Genomic DNA, 14577 nt, shown 5'->3' with positions numbered 1-14577 from the left:
CCGAGTGTATTGGCCAAATATCAAGCCCCTGGAACCAGGCTCCCACGACAGCATGTTACAGTCCGTCAATGGCCTAGTTCATATAAAGAGGCTGAGGCCCGTCTTCTTCCCACAACATCAGTCTCAACCAATCAATAGTGTCTCGATGGTTATAGGCTGCAAAGCGGTCGCGAGATTGGTCTGGCGCCGCCGCATGCGGAGGTTCGGCGGCAGCGTAGTGGCGGCGAAGACGGAGATACCCACGTTAGTCATTGGCGTTGCATTCGACAATGGGCCGCGTAGCAAGCACGGCGCCTCCTCGTGTGATCTTCAGCCATTGACGGAAATCTTCGAGGCTGTGAGGGATGTGTTGATGGGGAAAGGCATCACGGAGTACGGGCTTGAAGTCACACTGTTGGATTTGTTGCCGGCTGCATTCGAAACACCTGGTGACGGACTGCTTGGTCAAGTCTCATGCGTTGTAGCCCAAGACCAGATTATATGACAACAAGGAAGCCCGAAAAACAGAAACTTGAATGTGCCCAAGCAGTGCCACTGAAGATCAAATGCACATACGCGGCGGTTGTATACACCAGATATGCATGTACATGAAAAAAGAGAGGCATCGCAATCCCTGCACAGACCCACAAGCGCCCCCGTAACGTCATATTCAAGCGGAAAGCTCCCCAACTTTTTTTCTTAGCAATAATGCGGGCCACCAGGTGGTGGACGGGAAGGAATTTTGGGTTTGCAACAACTTCCATTCATTCATTTTCCAGTCAATATGCAGTCTATTGCCTCGGCGCGAATATGCCCGCTCTGCATGTTCACATCGGTCACGAGGCCCGCGCAAGCCCTGGGCCGGCCATGGCTTGCGCCGCGATACTACGGAGCCGTGAGCGGCGGCGGCGGCGGACGAAACAATAGGCGATCTTCGAGCCCCTCCCGCATGGTTCTTTCCAACGACCCCTCGAGATCTCCCTCCTCGCGGTACGGACGCGGACGCGACGCCGAAAAACCCCGGCGCAAGGTCGACGGGCCATGGGCCGCCATGAACCAGACCAGCTTCCGCGGCAGCAGGGAAGGCGCACTGCCGTCGTCGGCCAGCAGATCAGCGCACGGCGGCGACGGCAAGAAGCCGGACCGCAGGACAAAAGCCATGAAGATGCAGAGCTCGCTGTCCTCGATTTCCTACGGCCACAGGATGCGCATGAAGGAGGACATCAGCGGGGTCGAGTCCTTCGACCAACTAGACCTTCTCCCGTCTGTGAAGACGGCCATCCACGACGAGGTCCTCAAGGGCATGGTAGACATCAAGCCCACGCCAGTGCAACGGCTGGCTATCCCTGCTCTGATAGGCCAGAGTATTGGACGATCCAAGAGGAGGAATAAGACCGGCGGCCGGGAGGAGTTTCTTCTGGCGGCGGAAACTGGATCCGGCAAGACTCTGGCATACCTCGTCCCCGTCGTGAATGCGCTCAAGGAGGCCGAGCTTGCCGACCCGGCGATTCAGAAGTACCGTGCGTACTTTGACAAGCAAAGGGCAGCCATGCAGGAGCCGGACTACACAGGGCCACGAGACTTTGATCCTCACCCAACGGCTGCGCGTCCCAGGGTTATTGTGCTGGTGCCCTCGGCCGAGTTGGTCGACCAGGTCGGTGCGGTGGCGAAGAAGCTGTCGCACTCGGTCAAGTTCAAGACGGATCTTTTCTCGGCCAACGTCGCGGCTAGGATCATTCAGAGAAACATGTACGCTCCCGGAGGTATCGACTTGATCGTTTCAACGCCGCATTTGTTGTCATCCATGGCTGATTCGGACCCTAACATCCTGTCTCGAGTATCTCACCTGGTCATTGATGAGGCGGACTCCCTCCTTGACCGAAGCTTTTCGCCGGTGACTACGGCTATTCTGGACCGTGCTCTTCCGTCTATGAAGCAGTTGATTCTGTGCTCTGCTACGATCCCTAAGCGATTGGATAACTACATGGCAACCCAGTTCCCCGACATAGTCCGCATTACGACACCTAACCTGCATGCCATTCCCCGTCGTGTGCAGCTCGGTGTTGTGGACGTGACCAAGGACCCCTACAGGAACAACAAGAACCTCGCCTGTGCCGACGCTATCTGGTCCATCGGCAAGGATGCTGCGCAACACGAGGGCTCTGTCGCCGGGGAGATAGACGTCAAGCGCATCATGGTCTTTGTGAACGAGCGTGAGAAGACACAGGAAGTCGCCGACTTCCTGGTCTCCAAGGGTATCGATGCAGTCGCTCTGCACCGCGACACTTCGGAGCACCGCCAGTCCGAGATGTTGGATTCTTTCACCACGAAGGACCCGCTCAAGACGAACGCGAAGCTGCAGACACCAGCCGTGTCGGGGAGACGATCTCTGCCCAACACCAAGGTCATGGTGGCCACGGACTTGGCGTCGCGAGGTATCGATACGCTGGCGGTCAGACACGTCATCCTGTACGACGTGCCTCACACCACGATTGATTTCATCCACCGACTGGGACGTGCGGGTCGCATGGGCCGACGTGGAAGAGGTGTTGTGCTTGTTGGAAAGGACGATAGACGTGACATTGTCGCCGAAGTCCGAGAGAGCATGTACATGGGACAGGCGCTGATTTAGAGAAAGAAAGCTAGACTTTGAGGAGTTAGATACATTGTATATCGCCTCTCCTGTACGAAGTGTATTTTATGTACGAGTACGATACGATGAGATGCAATTGTACGTTAATGTATATGAGATCAAGATACCACCCCCAGCATAGATACTAGGCAAACCACACGATGTTTCGCTCGTCAAGGAGTACACGAAGCAGCATCCATCACGTGTGACTTTGGCGTTTCGTTAAGTTTGTGGCCTTGACATGGTGGTGACTTCATCTAACATGAAGGTATCATCGATTGGCATCATAGCGCCCAAGTGGGGGGATTAGAGCTGCTACAGGCCAGTACTCAGTACTAATAGGCTGCTAGGCTGCTGGCTGCTAGGCAGAAATGCTAATTAGGCCTAATGTAGTCAATGGTGCTTGTGCCGTAGCGTCAATTCCCCAACAGCTTGGAGCTTGGGCAGTAAACTTCGTCCCTGGCACGCGTGACGCGACTTTGCACTTCCTTGTCGTGTTTCTCCCACCTTTTGACCCGACAGCCCACCCATACTCAGAAGCAGCAACAATAATACTCCTGCTGCTACTACTACTACCGTTGCATGAGTAGCCCTGCGCCATCGCAGTGTACTTGTGTCGATAATTTTCGGATTTATTTTTCTTGGACCGAAGGATCTAGAGACGACGACCGCTTCTTGCGCACACATACAAACAAATACAATCACCATGGCGCCGCGTCCGAAACGAACTCGGGGTGCGTCGACGCGCAGCGCCGCCGCCACAGCACCAATCGCCCAGGAAGAGCCAAATCCTGCACCGCTGTCTGTCCCTGCCGTGCAGCGGGACTCCAGCCAGAGCACCGACATCTACGACGTGAGCGACCGCGAGCAACGGCAAGGAAGGCGCTCGACGCGTAGCACAGCCGCCGCGACGAAGAGCCATGTTACTACTGCATCGGCCAGCAATCCGCGCCAAGCTGCCGCCCTCAACAGCCAAAGGAAAAACCGCGACTCGGCAATGCAGCGCTTGGAAAACATCACGTCCACCGCCACGGGGACTACAAACACCACCGAAGTCGAGGGCGACTCAGAAGACTCGGCCGAAATCGAGATGGGCCGGCGCGCCGATACGACGCCTGCCCGTGCGGTGGGCGGTGGACGGCGTACGGCCGACTTCTCAGGCCTGGACTTGGACGATAGCATGTTCGACGACCTGAACACGACGATCAACACGATAGGTCCTGCTAGCGCGCAGCGATCGCTGGATACGTCGACGCTGACGGCTAGTCACTTCAAGCGGCGCCCGCGCGGCAACAGTTTCCTGAGTCGAAACGACGGGCCCATCCGGCCCAGCAGCCGTGCCGGCCCCAACACGCCCGCTTTCGCCTCGACTTTCGACATCACGAACTTCAAGAGACGCGCAAGGGAGCCCAGTATTCTGGGCACGGCCCAGAAGGAACGTCCGCAGAGGCCAGAGCCTGAGAGTGATAGTGGCGAGAAGACGGATGATGAGGATGAGCTGGAGGACGAATTGGAGCTTGAGCTGGACGTCGAGCTAGATGTCGAGGTGGAAGAGCAACTCACAGCAGAAGGGTTCGCCCCAGAAGCAGAATCGACAACACCTCCGAGACGCTCCTCAAGGCGGTCTGCAGCAGTCGCACAAGCTCAGGAATCTCCTTCGTGCGTCTCACCGAGTGTGAATCCGCGTAAGCGCAAATCCACCGAGCTGCATGAGCACCGGCCTCGATCATCACCCTTTGCAGACAACCCCTGGCTGCAGAAGATTCTGAGTCTGAGAGTCTATCGCAGCCTCCGAGTCTGCCACCCCTGGACATCAGACCATCAACCCCCTCGAGGGAAGAAGAAGAGGTTGCGCCGCCCCTAAGTAGCTCCTCCGAGGAAGAAGCTGAAATATGGCCGCCGTTGAAGTCACTGGCCAAGGGCCGCACGAGAAGAGCCCCTTCCGTTCAGCGGAGGACACCTGTCCGCGATATCGGCGGCGACAACCTGTCCGACATGTCATCTCCACCGTCTCTCACTTATTCCCCCAACTATGACGAGCCATCTCCCCCCGCCGAAGCCCGCTGTCAAAACGCGCACAGCAGCAAAGAAGGAGGCCAAGCTCACAACCGCCGACCTCACAGGGCTGCTACCCCGTCGCCGCCATCGGGCCACCAGAGCAGACCCCTTTGCCGTCGACGAGTCGGAGGAAGAGGCGGTCGATGCCACGGGACTGGGCAACGACGACGACGAGCTGTATCACCTGGAAGGCCGGTCTACTCGGCGACGGCCCGCACAGCCGCTGTCTCGAGCCGGCAATAAAAATGCCAAGGGGCGCGGCGGCGGCGACGGCAACTCAGCGCAAAGGCAAGCAGGCAGTGGCGCCCACCAGCAAGAGACAGACGAGGAGGCGGACCTACGGAAGAAACTCGGACAAGGAGAACGAGGGAGAAGATCAGGAGGTGAACGACAACGAGAACGGAAACGAGAACGCAGACCCGTTCCGCGACGAGGACACCACGGAAAATAGCGACGAGCTGGTGGGGCGTGTGGGTGTCGAGCTTAAGAACGCGTCCCGCAAGTTTGCCGAGGTGGACAAGTGGGAGTTGGCTTACGAGACGATGACGCAGAGTAGCTCTCCGCACGGTGGTCGGTGATCTATGAATTTAGCCCATCTATCCTTCGTCGGGGGCACGAAGATGGGTCACAAACGAAAAAGTACAGCGGCATATTTGGTCAGGGTCCATGGGGGTAGTTGGGAAGTTTTGATGATATCTGTTTCTTGTTTTCTGGTGACGTTTATCATGTATGATGCATGCCCCAGGTCTGCGTAGCTAGTTCATCTTCTGTTCTCTGGTTAACACGAATGCATAACGCGGGGGGATTGCACGGATGATATAAGAAGCGGACGGCGGAGTTGAGGAGTTTAAACATACATACCTTTCTATGGTTGGTTTAGCCTGGCGTCTCTTCTGCTGCCAAATTCAATGCTACAAAAAAGGCGACTTGACATCTGAGCGCCCCCTGAGCTTGAAACCTTTTGACCCTCGAACCCATGATACCTCACATGACACTCGTGCGCCGCGCCCGTCTGTTGTAAGTGGTGACACGAAGTGCTTCCCTTGCTATGCAGATCCATGTCCGCAGTCCTTTGCAAGTCACGTACTACGGAGTGGGCGCTGCTGCCCTTGATGTCAGAAAGAAAATATAATGACCACCGGGATATGAGGCGGTCTAGCTCTCTGGGAAGGCGGCAGACATAATGCTTGTATCACTGGCACGCAGAACTCGAGTTCTCGTTTTGTTGTCTTAGCAACTTCAACTCCTGCTCTCATGACTTCAGGGAAACACTTTCAATGGTTTGGTCGATGATGGGCAGCAGCTCGGCGACCTTGTTCCCGTCGCGAAGGGCTACCGTGACGCCGTCGGGTGTCAGGCCGGACATGAGGAAGGCCTAACATATCATCAGCATTCGGAACAACGCCATACGAAGCGTTACGCTATCCATTGTGTAGCGCAAGCCTTTAGCGGTAGTGTAGACCTGTCATTATCACTCACCTGCTTCAAATCGGCGTAGCTGCCCTCCTTGACCGTGTACTCGCGGATGACCTCGTCCTCGTCGAAGTCGACGTAGACGCGCGTGTCGCGGACGCGGGCGACGACGTGGTCGAGGCGCATGAAGAGGCGGCAGAGCAGGAGCATGCGGTGCTCGTGGACGCGCGTCTTGACGCTCAGCATGCTGATGCCATTGTCGTCGAGCTCCGACTCGTAGAGCACCACGTCGTCGAAGAAGAGGATCGGGTCCCGGCGCTTCAGCAGCTCGAGCGGGATCTGCTTGGCGGGCTTGCGCGGGTCGGCGGGGTCAGGGCCCACGGGCGCCAGCGCCGGCGCGGATTCGGCATTATCCGTCGTGCTGCTGCCGCGGTAGGTGGTGCTGTATGACCAGTCGTAGGGCTTGACGACCTCCTTGATGCCGGCGCTCGTCTGCTCGCGGCTGGCGCTCCACGACTTGGCGTAGGCGACCTGCAGCATGTTCTTGTCCGTCTTGTCGACGGCGTCCAGCGCGTCGTAGGCGTTGAACTCGACGCGCCAGCCGGTGGGGTTGTGGACGACGGCGACGACGTTGTCGCCGAAGATCATCTCGGGCACGGGGATCCCCAGCGTCTGCTCCATCTGGGCGATGGGCCCGGACTTGGAGATGGGCAGCTTGCGCGTCGTCACGGTGAAGTGGCCCTGCGTGTGGCCCGTCGTCGCGGCCTCCAGGTGCTCCGGGCTCGGGTACGGCTCCTGCGCCGACGTGACGTGGCCCGGCGGGCCCATGCCGGTGGCGGGGATGGTCGTGGACGCTGGGGCGGCGGACATTGTGACGGGCGGGCGTTTGTTCTTGCTTGCGGCTGTTGCGCGCGCCGGGGTGTGTGTCTGTTGCGGGCGTTGAGTTCGGGTATGTCTCTCGGAGGAACTAGCAGGTGGTTCGGCAGTTGAATGGCAGTGGGACGGGGGCAATGTTGTTGTTTGTGGCCGTCTGAAGTGCTCAAAGAAGTTGAAGGTGGGATGAAGTTGGAGACTGGAGCTCTAAGGGTGGAGGGTGGAGGGGTAGCTTGCCCCGGTTTTCCCGGCCGGACCTTTCCCGGTTTCGGCATGCCATCTACCATCTGGAGGGCTTTCACACAAACGCACTTCAAGTTATCACTTCAGACGGTGTAGTTGTTTGGCTCTTTTTGGGAATCGCTTATTGTTTAAAACTACCTTGGTAGTTAATAAGGAAAATATCTCGACTAATGCTTTCCTTAGTCCCTTCCCCCTTCCCACCATTCACCCTAAGATGTTTCCTGAACCGCTTGTGTTGTTGACTTGGTTTTGTCAATTGTTCCATGTCCCGAACCGGGCTAGGCGAAAGGACTCTCGCCAGGAGGGGACGCTGGCTGGAGGCTTCTCAAGCATCGAGAAATCGTGGATCTCGATGAAATTGTCCAGACCCTTTGGCGCATGATAAATATTATCCTGGAAGTAATTGCTTAATTCCGCCAGCCGATCCACCGGCGACAGACCATCACCGCTGTGGGCGAAAGGTGAGATCACAGTGACAGGCCCCCTATAATGGGTTGGGCCGGCGACTCCGTAGTGTGGCGGCCGATACTCTCGAATCAATTCCCGGTATTCCTTATGCTCCTGGTGATGTTCTGTTCTTTCGCCAAGGAGGGCACGCCGCTCCCAGGCCAAAAGCAAATGCCACCTGCCCTTACGTATCAGCCGCCCAGTGCCGTTGTACCTTCGCCGCAGCTTGATGGGAATCCGGCGGCGGCCATCTCCTTCGCTTGTTTCCTCCCAGATCCGGTCGACCATGATCTTGAGGATCTTGAATTCGCGCTTACGGGCCCTGACTCGCATCCGATGCGTCTCCAACCCCGGACACCATATATTGGGGTTTGGTTCCCTCGTATCAACTATGGAGAAGTAGCAGAGCTCCAGCTGTTCTGTCAAGTCAGCCGAGGCCTCCTCGCCGAGCCAAGACCTCAAGGTGTGGCATCGCTCTAGTGTCTCAAGCTGTTCCCTTCGTTCGCTCAAATTGGGGTTCTTCTGCAGAAACATCAAATTGAGGAGTCCCAGGCCGTACATGCGCCCCAGGTAGCTGGTTTTCTTATCTCCATTACCAGCACACTCCTTCATTATACCGCTATCGAATATGAAAATGTCCAATGCGATGTTAGGGCCCAGCCAAGGCCAATAGCAGCGCCCTATGCTCGCAAGTATAACCAGCTCTCGTACTGGTGCGCTGAGCAAGTTGAGCCCGAGCTTTTGATCGGGTGCCATTGCTCGATAGCCCTCCACGATGTAGCAGCAGCGCCACAGTATCTCTGATATGAATTGCAGCATCGGTAGAGATGAAATCGGGCCCCCTCCTCTTTTTTTTTCAGGAGCTTCGCATTGGCGTCGACTAAGCCTAACAGCCTCTGGATCGTTGTGTGGCGGACAATAGCCGCCGGCCAGAACAATGGCTGCTACAAATCATTCTGGACCTGTACCTGTATGTATAGTTGATGGATGATATCTCGGAAATGCTCAGCAAGCTCTTCTTGCGGCTCCTCCCATGCTGATGTACAGGCGAGACCCGTAATAAAATTGGACGACTTGGCGTCATTATAGTTCAAGGCCAAGCCGCAGTCCATTCTGCCAAGGATGACCGAATCATCGGGGTACGAAGGACAAATCATCTTCCTGAACGCCAATCGCATCCCTTTCAGGCCCATGGCTGCTTGGGCTGTAACCCAAGCGATCCTTGGATTTGGTGGGAGCCGCAGGTCGAAGGTTGCCTCGAGGTGAGATTGTATATATTGCCATGACGCACCTCTCGCGTCGGGCAGCTGTCCTAATCTTTCCCGCCAGGATGCTTGATGGGTATGGTCAAGCTGATTGGCGATTAGAGAGCGTCAACGGCAAAATGTTGGGATCGATGTGTGATGTCGGCTCAACCGATGGGCGAAAGTCGTTCTTTGTGCTCTTTGGGTGGTTCTGCTCGTCGTCTGGTGCCTGCTGCAAAGAACCTTGTGAACCTATTGACTGGCCTCGATGGCGAGAGGAACCTTTTTCGCATAAACCAAAGCCGCACTCAAACTCTTGGTAATGCATTGTGTATATCTACCTAATGAACGTGGGAAGCAAATTCAAAACAAGGATAAAGACTGGTTGTTTTTTGTTGGGTATAGGAGGATTGCTGGGTGTCGTTGAAGATCATGTAATCTTACCAGTTGAAGTTCGGTGCAGGGGAAGTTGCGTCAAAGATCAAGGGGCCTGCCTGGAAGGAACAGATCTGTCAGATGGGCCACCAAAGACCCTTGATTCGCTGGGTTTCCTCCATAATCCATATCTGCATCATTGCAAGATCCTCCTCGTAGGCTCAGGTCGCGCTTGCCAATGCAAATGCCATACCACCACCACATCACCAGACTCTGCATGGACTCGTGAGTCTAGAGATATTTGGCCTGACGAATCGAGCATATAACCTTCCCCTATGCATTACAGCAGGGAGAATTAGGCTAACTGGATAGGTCATACTTTGTTTTGATAAGTATAGGTCATGAACCAACGGGTCACCCTCTGCCTTCAGACATAGCTGCAATTTCCTGTTTGGTACGTTAAACATGCAGTCTAAGATATGGCGGTTTACGACAATGTTGGCGAGCGTGAGTTCAGTCTCCAAGGCTGCGAAGTCCGGAGGCAAATCTGCAAGGTAGAAAGGCCGGAGGAGGCCATATAGAAAGGCCTTCTTTTATGTGCTCAGCGCTGTGGCACCTCCAGATTGGTAGCCACGCATCTATGCCCAGCACCTACCCAAAGCCTCGGTAATAGATGGAAGTGGCAGTATCCAGTCATTACCGATGGTCTCACACGCGTTGGGCCATGCGCGCCTTCCGCGCGTCCTCGTCTCTCTTGGCATCGACCCTGGCCAAGAAGTCTTGCCTCGATGTATAGGACTGCTTCGACTTTCCGGCCAGCTGGAGCTCGTCTTTGATACCGGCCTTGTCGACAAAACCTGCCCAGTCCATGCGACTCTTCTCAACCACGTTGAGCTTCTTGGCCTTTGCTTGCTCGCGCAATTGCAAACGGGCGGCCACGCCGAGATTCAAGTCACCTCGCGCCGTCAAGCCCTCAATGACTGGCTCGAATATGGATCGGAACGCTTTTCGTGGTTGCCGTTTCGATGGCTCGTCATCGTCCATGTTGAGAGCATCGTCTGCGCCAGGCCCTAATGAATCGAGATATACCTTGGCCTCTGCCGAGTTCCGCGGTACAGTTTTCTCCTCAGTATGAACCTTACCAGCAAAATTATAGGTACGCTTGATTTTTATCATCGCTGGAGCCTCGACTTCGGTGGCTTCCTTGTCCAGAAGGCCCTTCGAAGCCTCGGTCGGCTCAGGGGTCTCGTTTGCGCCCTCTCCTGCCAGTCTGTCCTTGGAGGCAGCCTCGGTGGTAGACTTGGATGGCACAACTGGACCAGCTACCATTTGCGCCCATAGATCATTCACATCCACGGTAACGGGACCCGTTACAGTGTGGGATTTGCGCTCTGCCTTCTCGGTCGCCCGCATGCTTCGGGTCTTGATGAGGCCGCCCTCGCCCCCTTTCGTCGTCGTTTGTAGCCCCATCTCTGGCTTTGTGCTTCTTTTGTCGTTTTTTGCCCTTCGATATGATGAGTTCGTCGCCAGAGTTTTCATAGTCGCCTCCTTCGTCGTCGGGGCCAGCCGCGTCGCGCTTCCGCTTGGCTGTCGCGGCGCGTTCCGCGCCGTCATCTTCGGACTCTGAGGCTTCGTCTGCTTCGTTCTCTTCTGCCGCCACAGCATCGGGGGAGAAGTCGGAGTCATCTTCGGAGGCATACTCCTCGTCTAAAAGTGGCTCTGTAGACATGGCTTCGCAATTTGTTGATTGGCGATTTGTCTATGAGATTGATTGGCGAACTTTCGCTGGCGTTTGGGTCATTGAAGACGGCAAACGGGTCTTTGCAGGGATTAGTTCACAGTAGCCTGTCAGCTTAGCGGATCGGCGGGGGCAGCACTGATAAGCAATTAAACACCTCAATCGGCAGGCAGTCAAGCTCCGAGCTGCGGTCGCCCAGTCACCCAGCAAACCCAATGGCAGCCCAATAGCCTCAAATACATTCCTGCTTACCGCGTGCCTGTCAAAGCAGCAGTGAGGTAAATAGGTGCGTAAGTTTGAAATACACATGTAATTCAACAGGTTCAATGGTAGCAGGTACTAGGAGGGACGTCTCTTAAAAAAGCAAAATATTTTCATTTATCGTCTATAGTCTTTTCGTCATTCCCCATTGCAATATTCCGATCTGCCAGTGCTGAGGCTTGAAGCTGCAACGTGTTGGACATGTACAGTGGGTGACACACATTACAGTACAAGAGGACCATGGTGCTGAGTGCCCTTCTAGCTTTCCAATTGACATAGCTCTCAGGAATGCACCCAAGCAACTTCGGTCGCTCTGGGGCTGGCTATTGCTGAAACTCGTTTTTTTCTTCCCTTCGTAAAATTCGTCGAGGCTTTCCAATAGTGTCTCAAGCGCAAGCCTGCTCTCGTGTCTTTTTCTTCTTAGAATCCCCAGAAGCCCTTGACGAGGAAGGCGGCGTAGCCGGCGAGACCCAGCATGGAGGCCAGGGTGCCGTAGTAGCCGACGGGGCGGCCGACGCCGAGGGCCTCCTCGCGGTACATGCCGAGCTCGGCGTGGAGGACGCGGAAGGCGAAGAGGGCGCCGAGGGCACCGGTGAGGATCTTGCGGTTGCCGCCGTTGAGCTCGACGACGGCGGCGAGGGCAAAGGCCAGCGGGACGTTCTCAGCGAAGTTCTGGTGGGCCCGGGACGCGACGAAGAGCTTGCTGTCGGACAGCTGCTCGCCCCGGGAGCCCCTGGAGGTGGAGCTCCTGCCCGACGAAGAGGAGGAGGAGGAGGAGCTGCTCTTGGAGCCGCGGTGCGAACCGTCGCCCAGCGGCTGCTTGCCCTCGAGGCGGTGGCGGACGACGCGGGCGCTCAGGAAGGTGAAGTAGGCCGTGAAAGGAACAGCGAAGCTGCCGGTGATTGGCAGGAGCGGCACCAGCACCGGGTTGTTCAGGCCGAATTTGAAAGACATGATGTGATGAAGATTTTTTGGAGTAGGTATGGGTACAAGTTGGAGCCGTACACTGTGTCTGTCAAGGGTTGCTTTGTTTATGGTGGTAGACTACTGTACAGAACACGCGGTGAGTCTTGAGGTGTCCATGCTTCCAATTGTGGTCCTCTGCCATCGGCACAATATTGTTCCCGCCTTGGGCATGAATCCATCCCATCATACGGTCGAGAGCCGCGATGATGCAACTAGCTTTGATGAATCCACACAAGCTATTGGAGAGGACTTCTATGTAATTCTCTTGCTCTGCCTGCCAATTTGGCAATTGGGTTACGACGCCTGACGAGAGCGCTGAGCGCGTCCTGACATCATTCAAGATCTGCAGTTCCGTGCAGCCGTATTGCGAATTGAGCTATGACATTGAGACCCGTATTTGACAGATCCAACCACAGAACTCGGGAGTCTGGGAGCCTTATTCGAGATGAACCTAGTCCAATTGACTGCTGAAACTAACGCAAGCTTCCGAGCGAGATCGACTTTGTAATTGATACAATCATTCGTTCGTCCAAGGCTGTACTATATGCATCATTGACCGAGAGTGTGTCACCTCGAGTATATCTCGTTTCTTGTGTAATGCGAATAGGACTATAGTACTGTATTATACTTAGGTGGAAAAGCGACTCGTAGCGAACGAATTCTTGTCTGTAACATCGCACGACACCCATGCAGCACCGACATACTATATCACAATGCTATAGATAGAAACTGAGCAAACGGGCTGGTTCCGAGTAACTCTGACATTTGGATTCCGAAAAGACCCGCCCCACTGGTGACTGGAACATTGTTGAAGGCCGTTGAGCTGAGATTAATGACGTCAGCGCATGGTCCTACGTCATGACCTTTTGGAGTCTCTACGCAGCTTGACACGGCATCGCTGCTCAAGGTGGTTGGCTTCCTACAACCATCAGACCATCGAACGACTCGCATAATCCCTGGATCCTGTACCAATAGTCTAGATCATCACATCACGCACCTGCTTCACGCGTCAATCCAGTGAACATCATGTCCTCCAACGAGAACAACAACGCGCAACCCGGTCTTGTCGCTGGCCATGCCGAGTATGTCAAAGGCGCTGCCGAGGTAAGTCCGCCATCCCCAGTGACCAAGAGCCATAGGACTTGGAATGGTATCAAAACTCAGTTTGCTGACCGGGACCTCGTGAACTACAGTCCACCATTGGCAGTGCAACCGGCTCCACCGCCTGGCAAGCCTCAGGGGAGCAGGCCAAGGCCCACGCGGTCGGCGTGATGAAAGCAGCGAGCGAGGGCCGCGATGCCACGCAAGGTTACGGCAAAGTCGAAGAGGTAGCGGGTAAGGTCACAGGTTGTGAGGGTATGCAAGAAGAGGGCGCGGCAAGCAAGAAACCGGAATAGTCGTCTCCATGGTGGCCCCGCGACAACGGGGAACGTCGTGCCGTACCCTGCCTGGTATCGTTGTTACGAGAGTTCACGGCTGAGGGGGTTGACTAGTCGACGTGTTTTAAGGGTCCAAGGGTCCAAGATAAAGTAGGTATTTTTGATGGATAGTGGTCTTAACGATTTACGAATTAGGAAATTTTCGCAATCAATAGCTTGTCCAGCGCATAGTGTTGCAGTCGGGGTGCGCGCCGATACAAATTTTTTTGCGACCAGGTCCCGATATCCGTTACCAAGTCGAACCGTCGCATGGCATGGATCACCTGTCCTGTCAGGCACGACTCGAGATTCAGCAGCGACGATTTACGTATTGGTACGGGGATATTACCCGCTGCTAAGGCACGCAGGCATTCACCCAGATACTCGCACGATACTGGCTTACCGACTGCGGAAAATTTCACATGCCCGTTCATCCACCCTACATTGGTACTGCCGTATAGATTACAGTAACGCATGGTTGTGCTGGGTCCTCATGGCCTTATGGTGCGTTCGTGGGAGCTTTAGACGATGTCGTCACTGGGGTTGGCAACGATTCTGGTATTTGTCGATTTCCCACGTGATTCGTGGACAGAGAAGGCATTTGCCGAATCGAGAAGTTTGAAAAGTCCCAGAAAACCCGAGAAAATCCCAGTACGACTCGCAGTCCCAATGCACAGGGTGGACACTGGATTAGACGGACAGAGGCGTGGCCCACAGACGGTACCGCCAAGCTTTACATTAGCTGAAGTCTATTAGTATTCAGGATGGCAGATGGGAGCTGGGCACTGGGAGCTCTTGCAAAACCACAATTCGGGAGGCGAGGGGACTGAGAAACGACAGCTGAACCTAGCCGAGTCAATGCATCACATCAGTCTCTCACCCGTTGGAAAGGCGGCTGGCTCTTCAGGCCTCTGGAAGCTGACTGGCGCA

At 55.4% G+C, this 14577-nt stretch overlaps 7 protein-coding genes across 7 annotated transcripts; 3 read left to right on the top strand and 4 right to left on the bottom strand.

The window, feature by feature from the left end:
• Positions 1-763: 763 nt before the first annotated feature.
• On the top strand, positions 764-2611 carry PG998_002490 (ATP-dependent RNA helicase MRH4; the record flags this gene model as incomplete). Its single annotated transcript, XM_066869308.1, has 1 exon — positions 764-2611. The coding sequence occupies one exon, from the start codon at positions 764-766 to the stop codon at positions 2609-2611; it is 1848 nt and encodes a 615-aa protein (XP_066737723.1).
• A 706-nt stretch (positions 2612-3317) lies between these two features.
• PG998_002489 (uncharacterized protein) lies at positions 3318-5247 on the top strand (the record flags this gene model as incomplete). Its single annotated transcript, XM_066869307.1, has 4 exons — positions 3318-4296; positions 4371-4676; positions 4735-4864; positions 4923-5247. The coding sequence occupies 4 exons, from the start codon at positions 3318-3320 to the stop codon at positions 5245-5247; spliced, it is 1740 nt and encodes a 579-aa protein (XP_066737722.1).
• Positions 5248-5921: 674 nt separating this feature from the next.
• Positions 5922-6952, bottom strand: PG998_002488 (uncharacterized protein; the record flags this gene model as incomplete). The annotated part of the gene is made up of 2 exons (XM_066869306.1): positions 5922-6044; positions 6149-6952. 2 exons carry the CDS (start codon positions 6950-6952, stop codon positions 5922-5924), a joined length of 927 nt encoding a protein of 308 aa, XP_066737721.1.
• Positions 6953-7450: 498 nt separating this feature from the next.
• Positions 7451-8401, bottom strand: PG998_002487 (uncharacterized protein; the record flags this gene model as incomplete). Its single annotated transcript, XM_066869305.1, has 1 exon — positions 7451-8401. The coding sequence occupies one exon, from the start codon at positions 8399-8401 to the stop codon at positions 7451-7453; it is 951 nt and encodes a 316-aa protein (XP_066737720.1).
• A 1571-nt stretch (positions 8402-9972) lies between these two features.
• PG998_002486 (SWR1-complex protein 5) lies at positions 9973-10993 on the bottom strand (the record flags this gene model as incomplete). The annotated part of the gene is made up of 2 exons (XM_066869304.1): positions 9973-10586; positions 10639-10993. 2 exons carry the CDS (start codon positions 10991-10993, stop codon positions 9973-9975), a joined length of 969 nt encoding a protein of 322 aa, XP_066737719.1.
• Positions 10994-11683: 690 nt separating this feature from the next.
• PG998_002485 (MAPEG family-domain-containing protein) lies at positions 11684-12217 on the bottom strand (the record flags this gene model as incomplete). The annotated part of the gene is made up of 1 exon (XM_066869303.1): positions 11684-12217. The coding sequence occupies one exon, from the start codon at positions 12215-12217 to the stop codon at positions 11684-11686; it is 534 nt and encodes a 177-aa protein (XP_066737718.1).
• A 1038-nt stretch (positions 12218-13255) lies between these two features.
• Positions 13256-13626, top strand: PG998_002484 (uncharacterized protein; the record flags this gene model as incomplete). Its single annotated transcript, XM_066869302.1, has 2 exons — positions 13256-13333; positions 13423-13626. The coding sequence occupies 2 exons, from the start codon at positions 13256-13258 to the stop codon at positions 13624-13626; spliced, it is 282 nt and encodes a 93-aa protein (XP_066737717.1).
• Positions 13627-14577: the final 951 nt, after the last annotated feature.

Source organism: Apiospora kogelbergensis (assembly GCF_038363985.1).
Source record: "Apiospora kogelbergensis strain CBS 113332 chromosome Unknown utg000001l_segment0_segment0, whole genome shotgun sequence".
Taxonomy (NCBI): Eukaryota; Fungi; Ascomycota; class Sordariomycetes; order Amphisphaeriales; family Apiosporaceae; genus Apiospora; species Apiospora kogelbergensis.
Note: the sequence above shows the minus strand (reverse complement) of the source record. Positions and strands in the feature narration are given on the sequence as shown.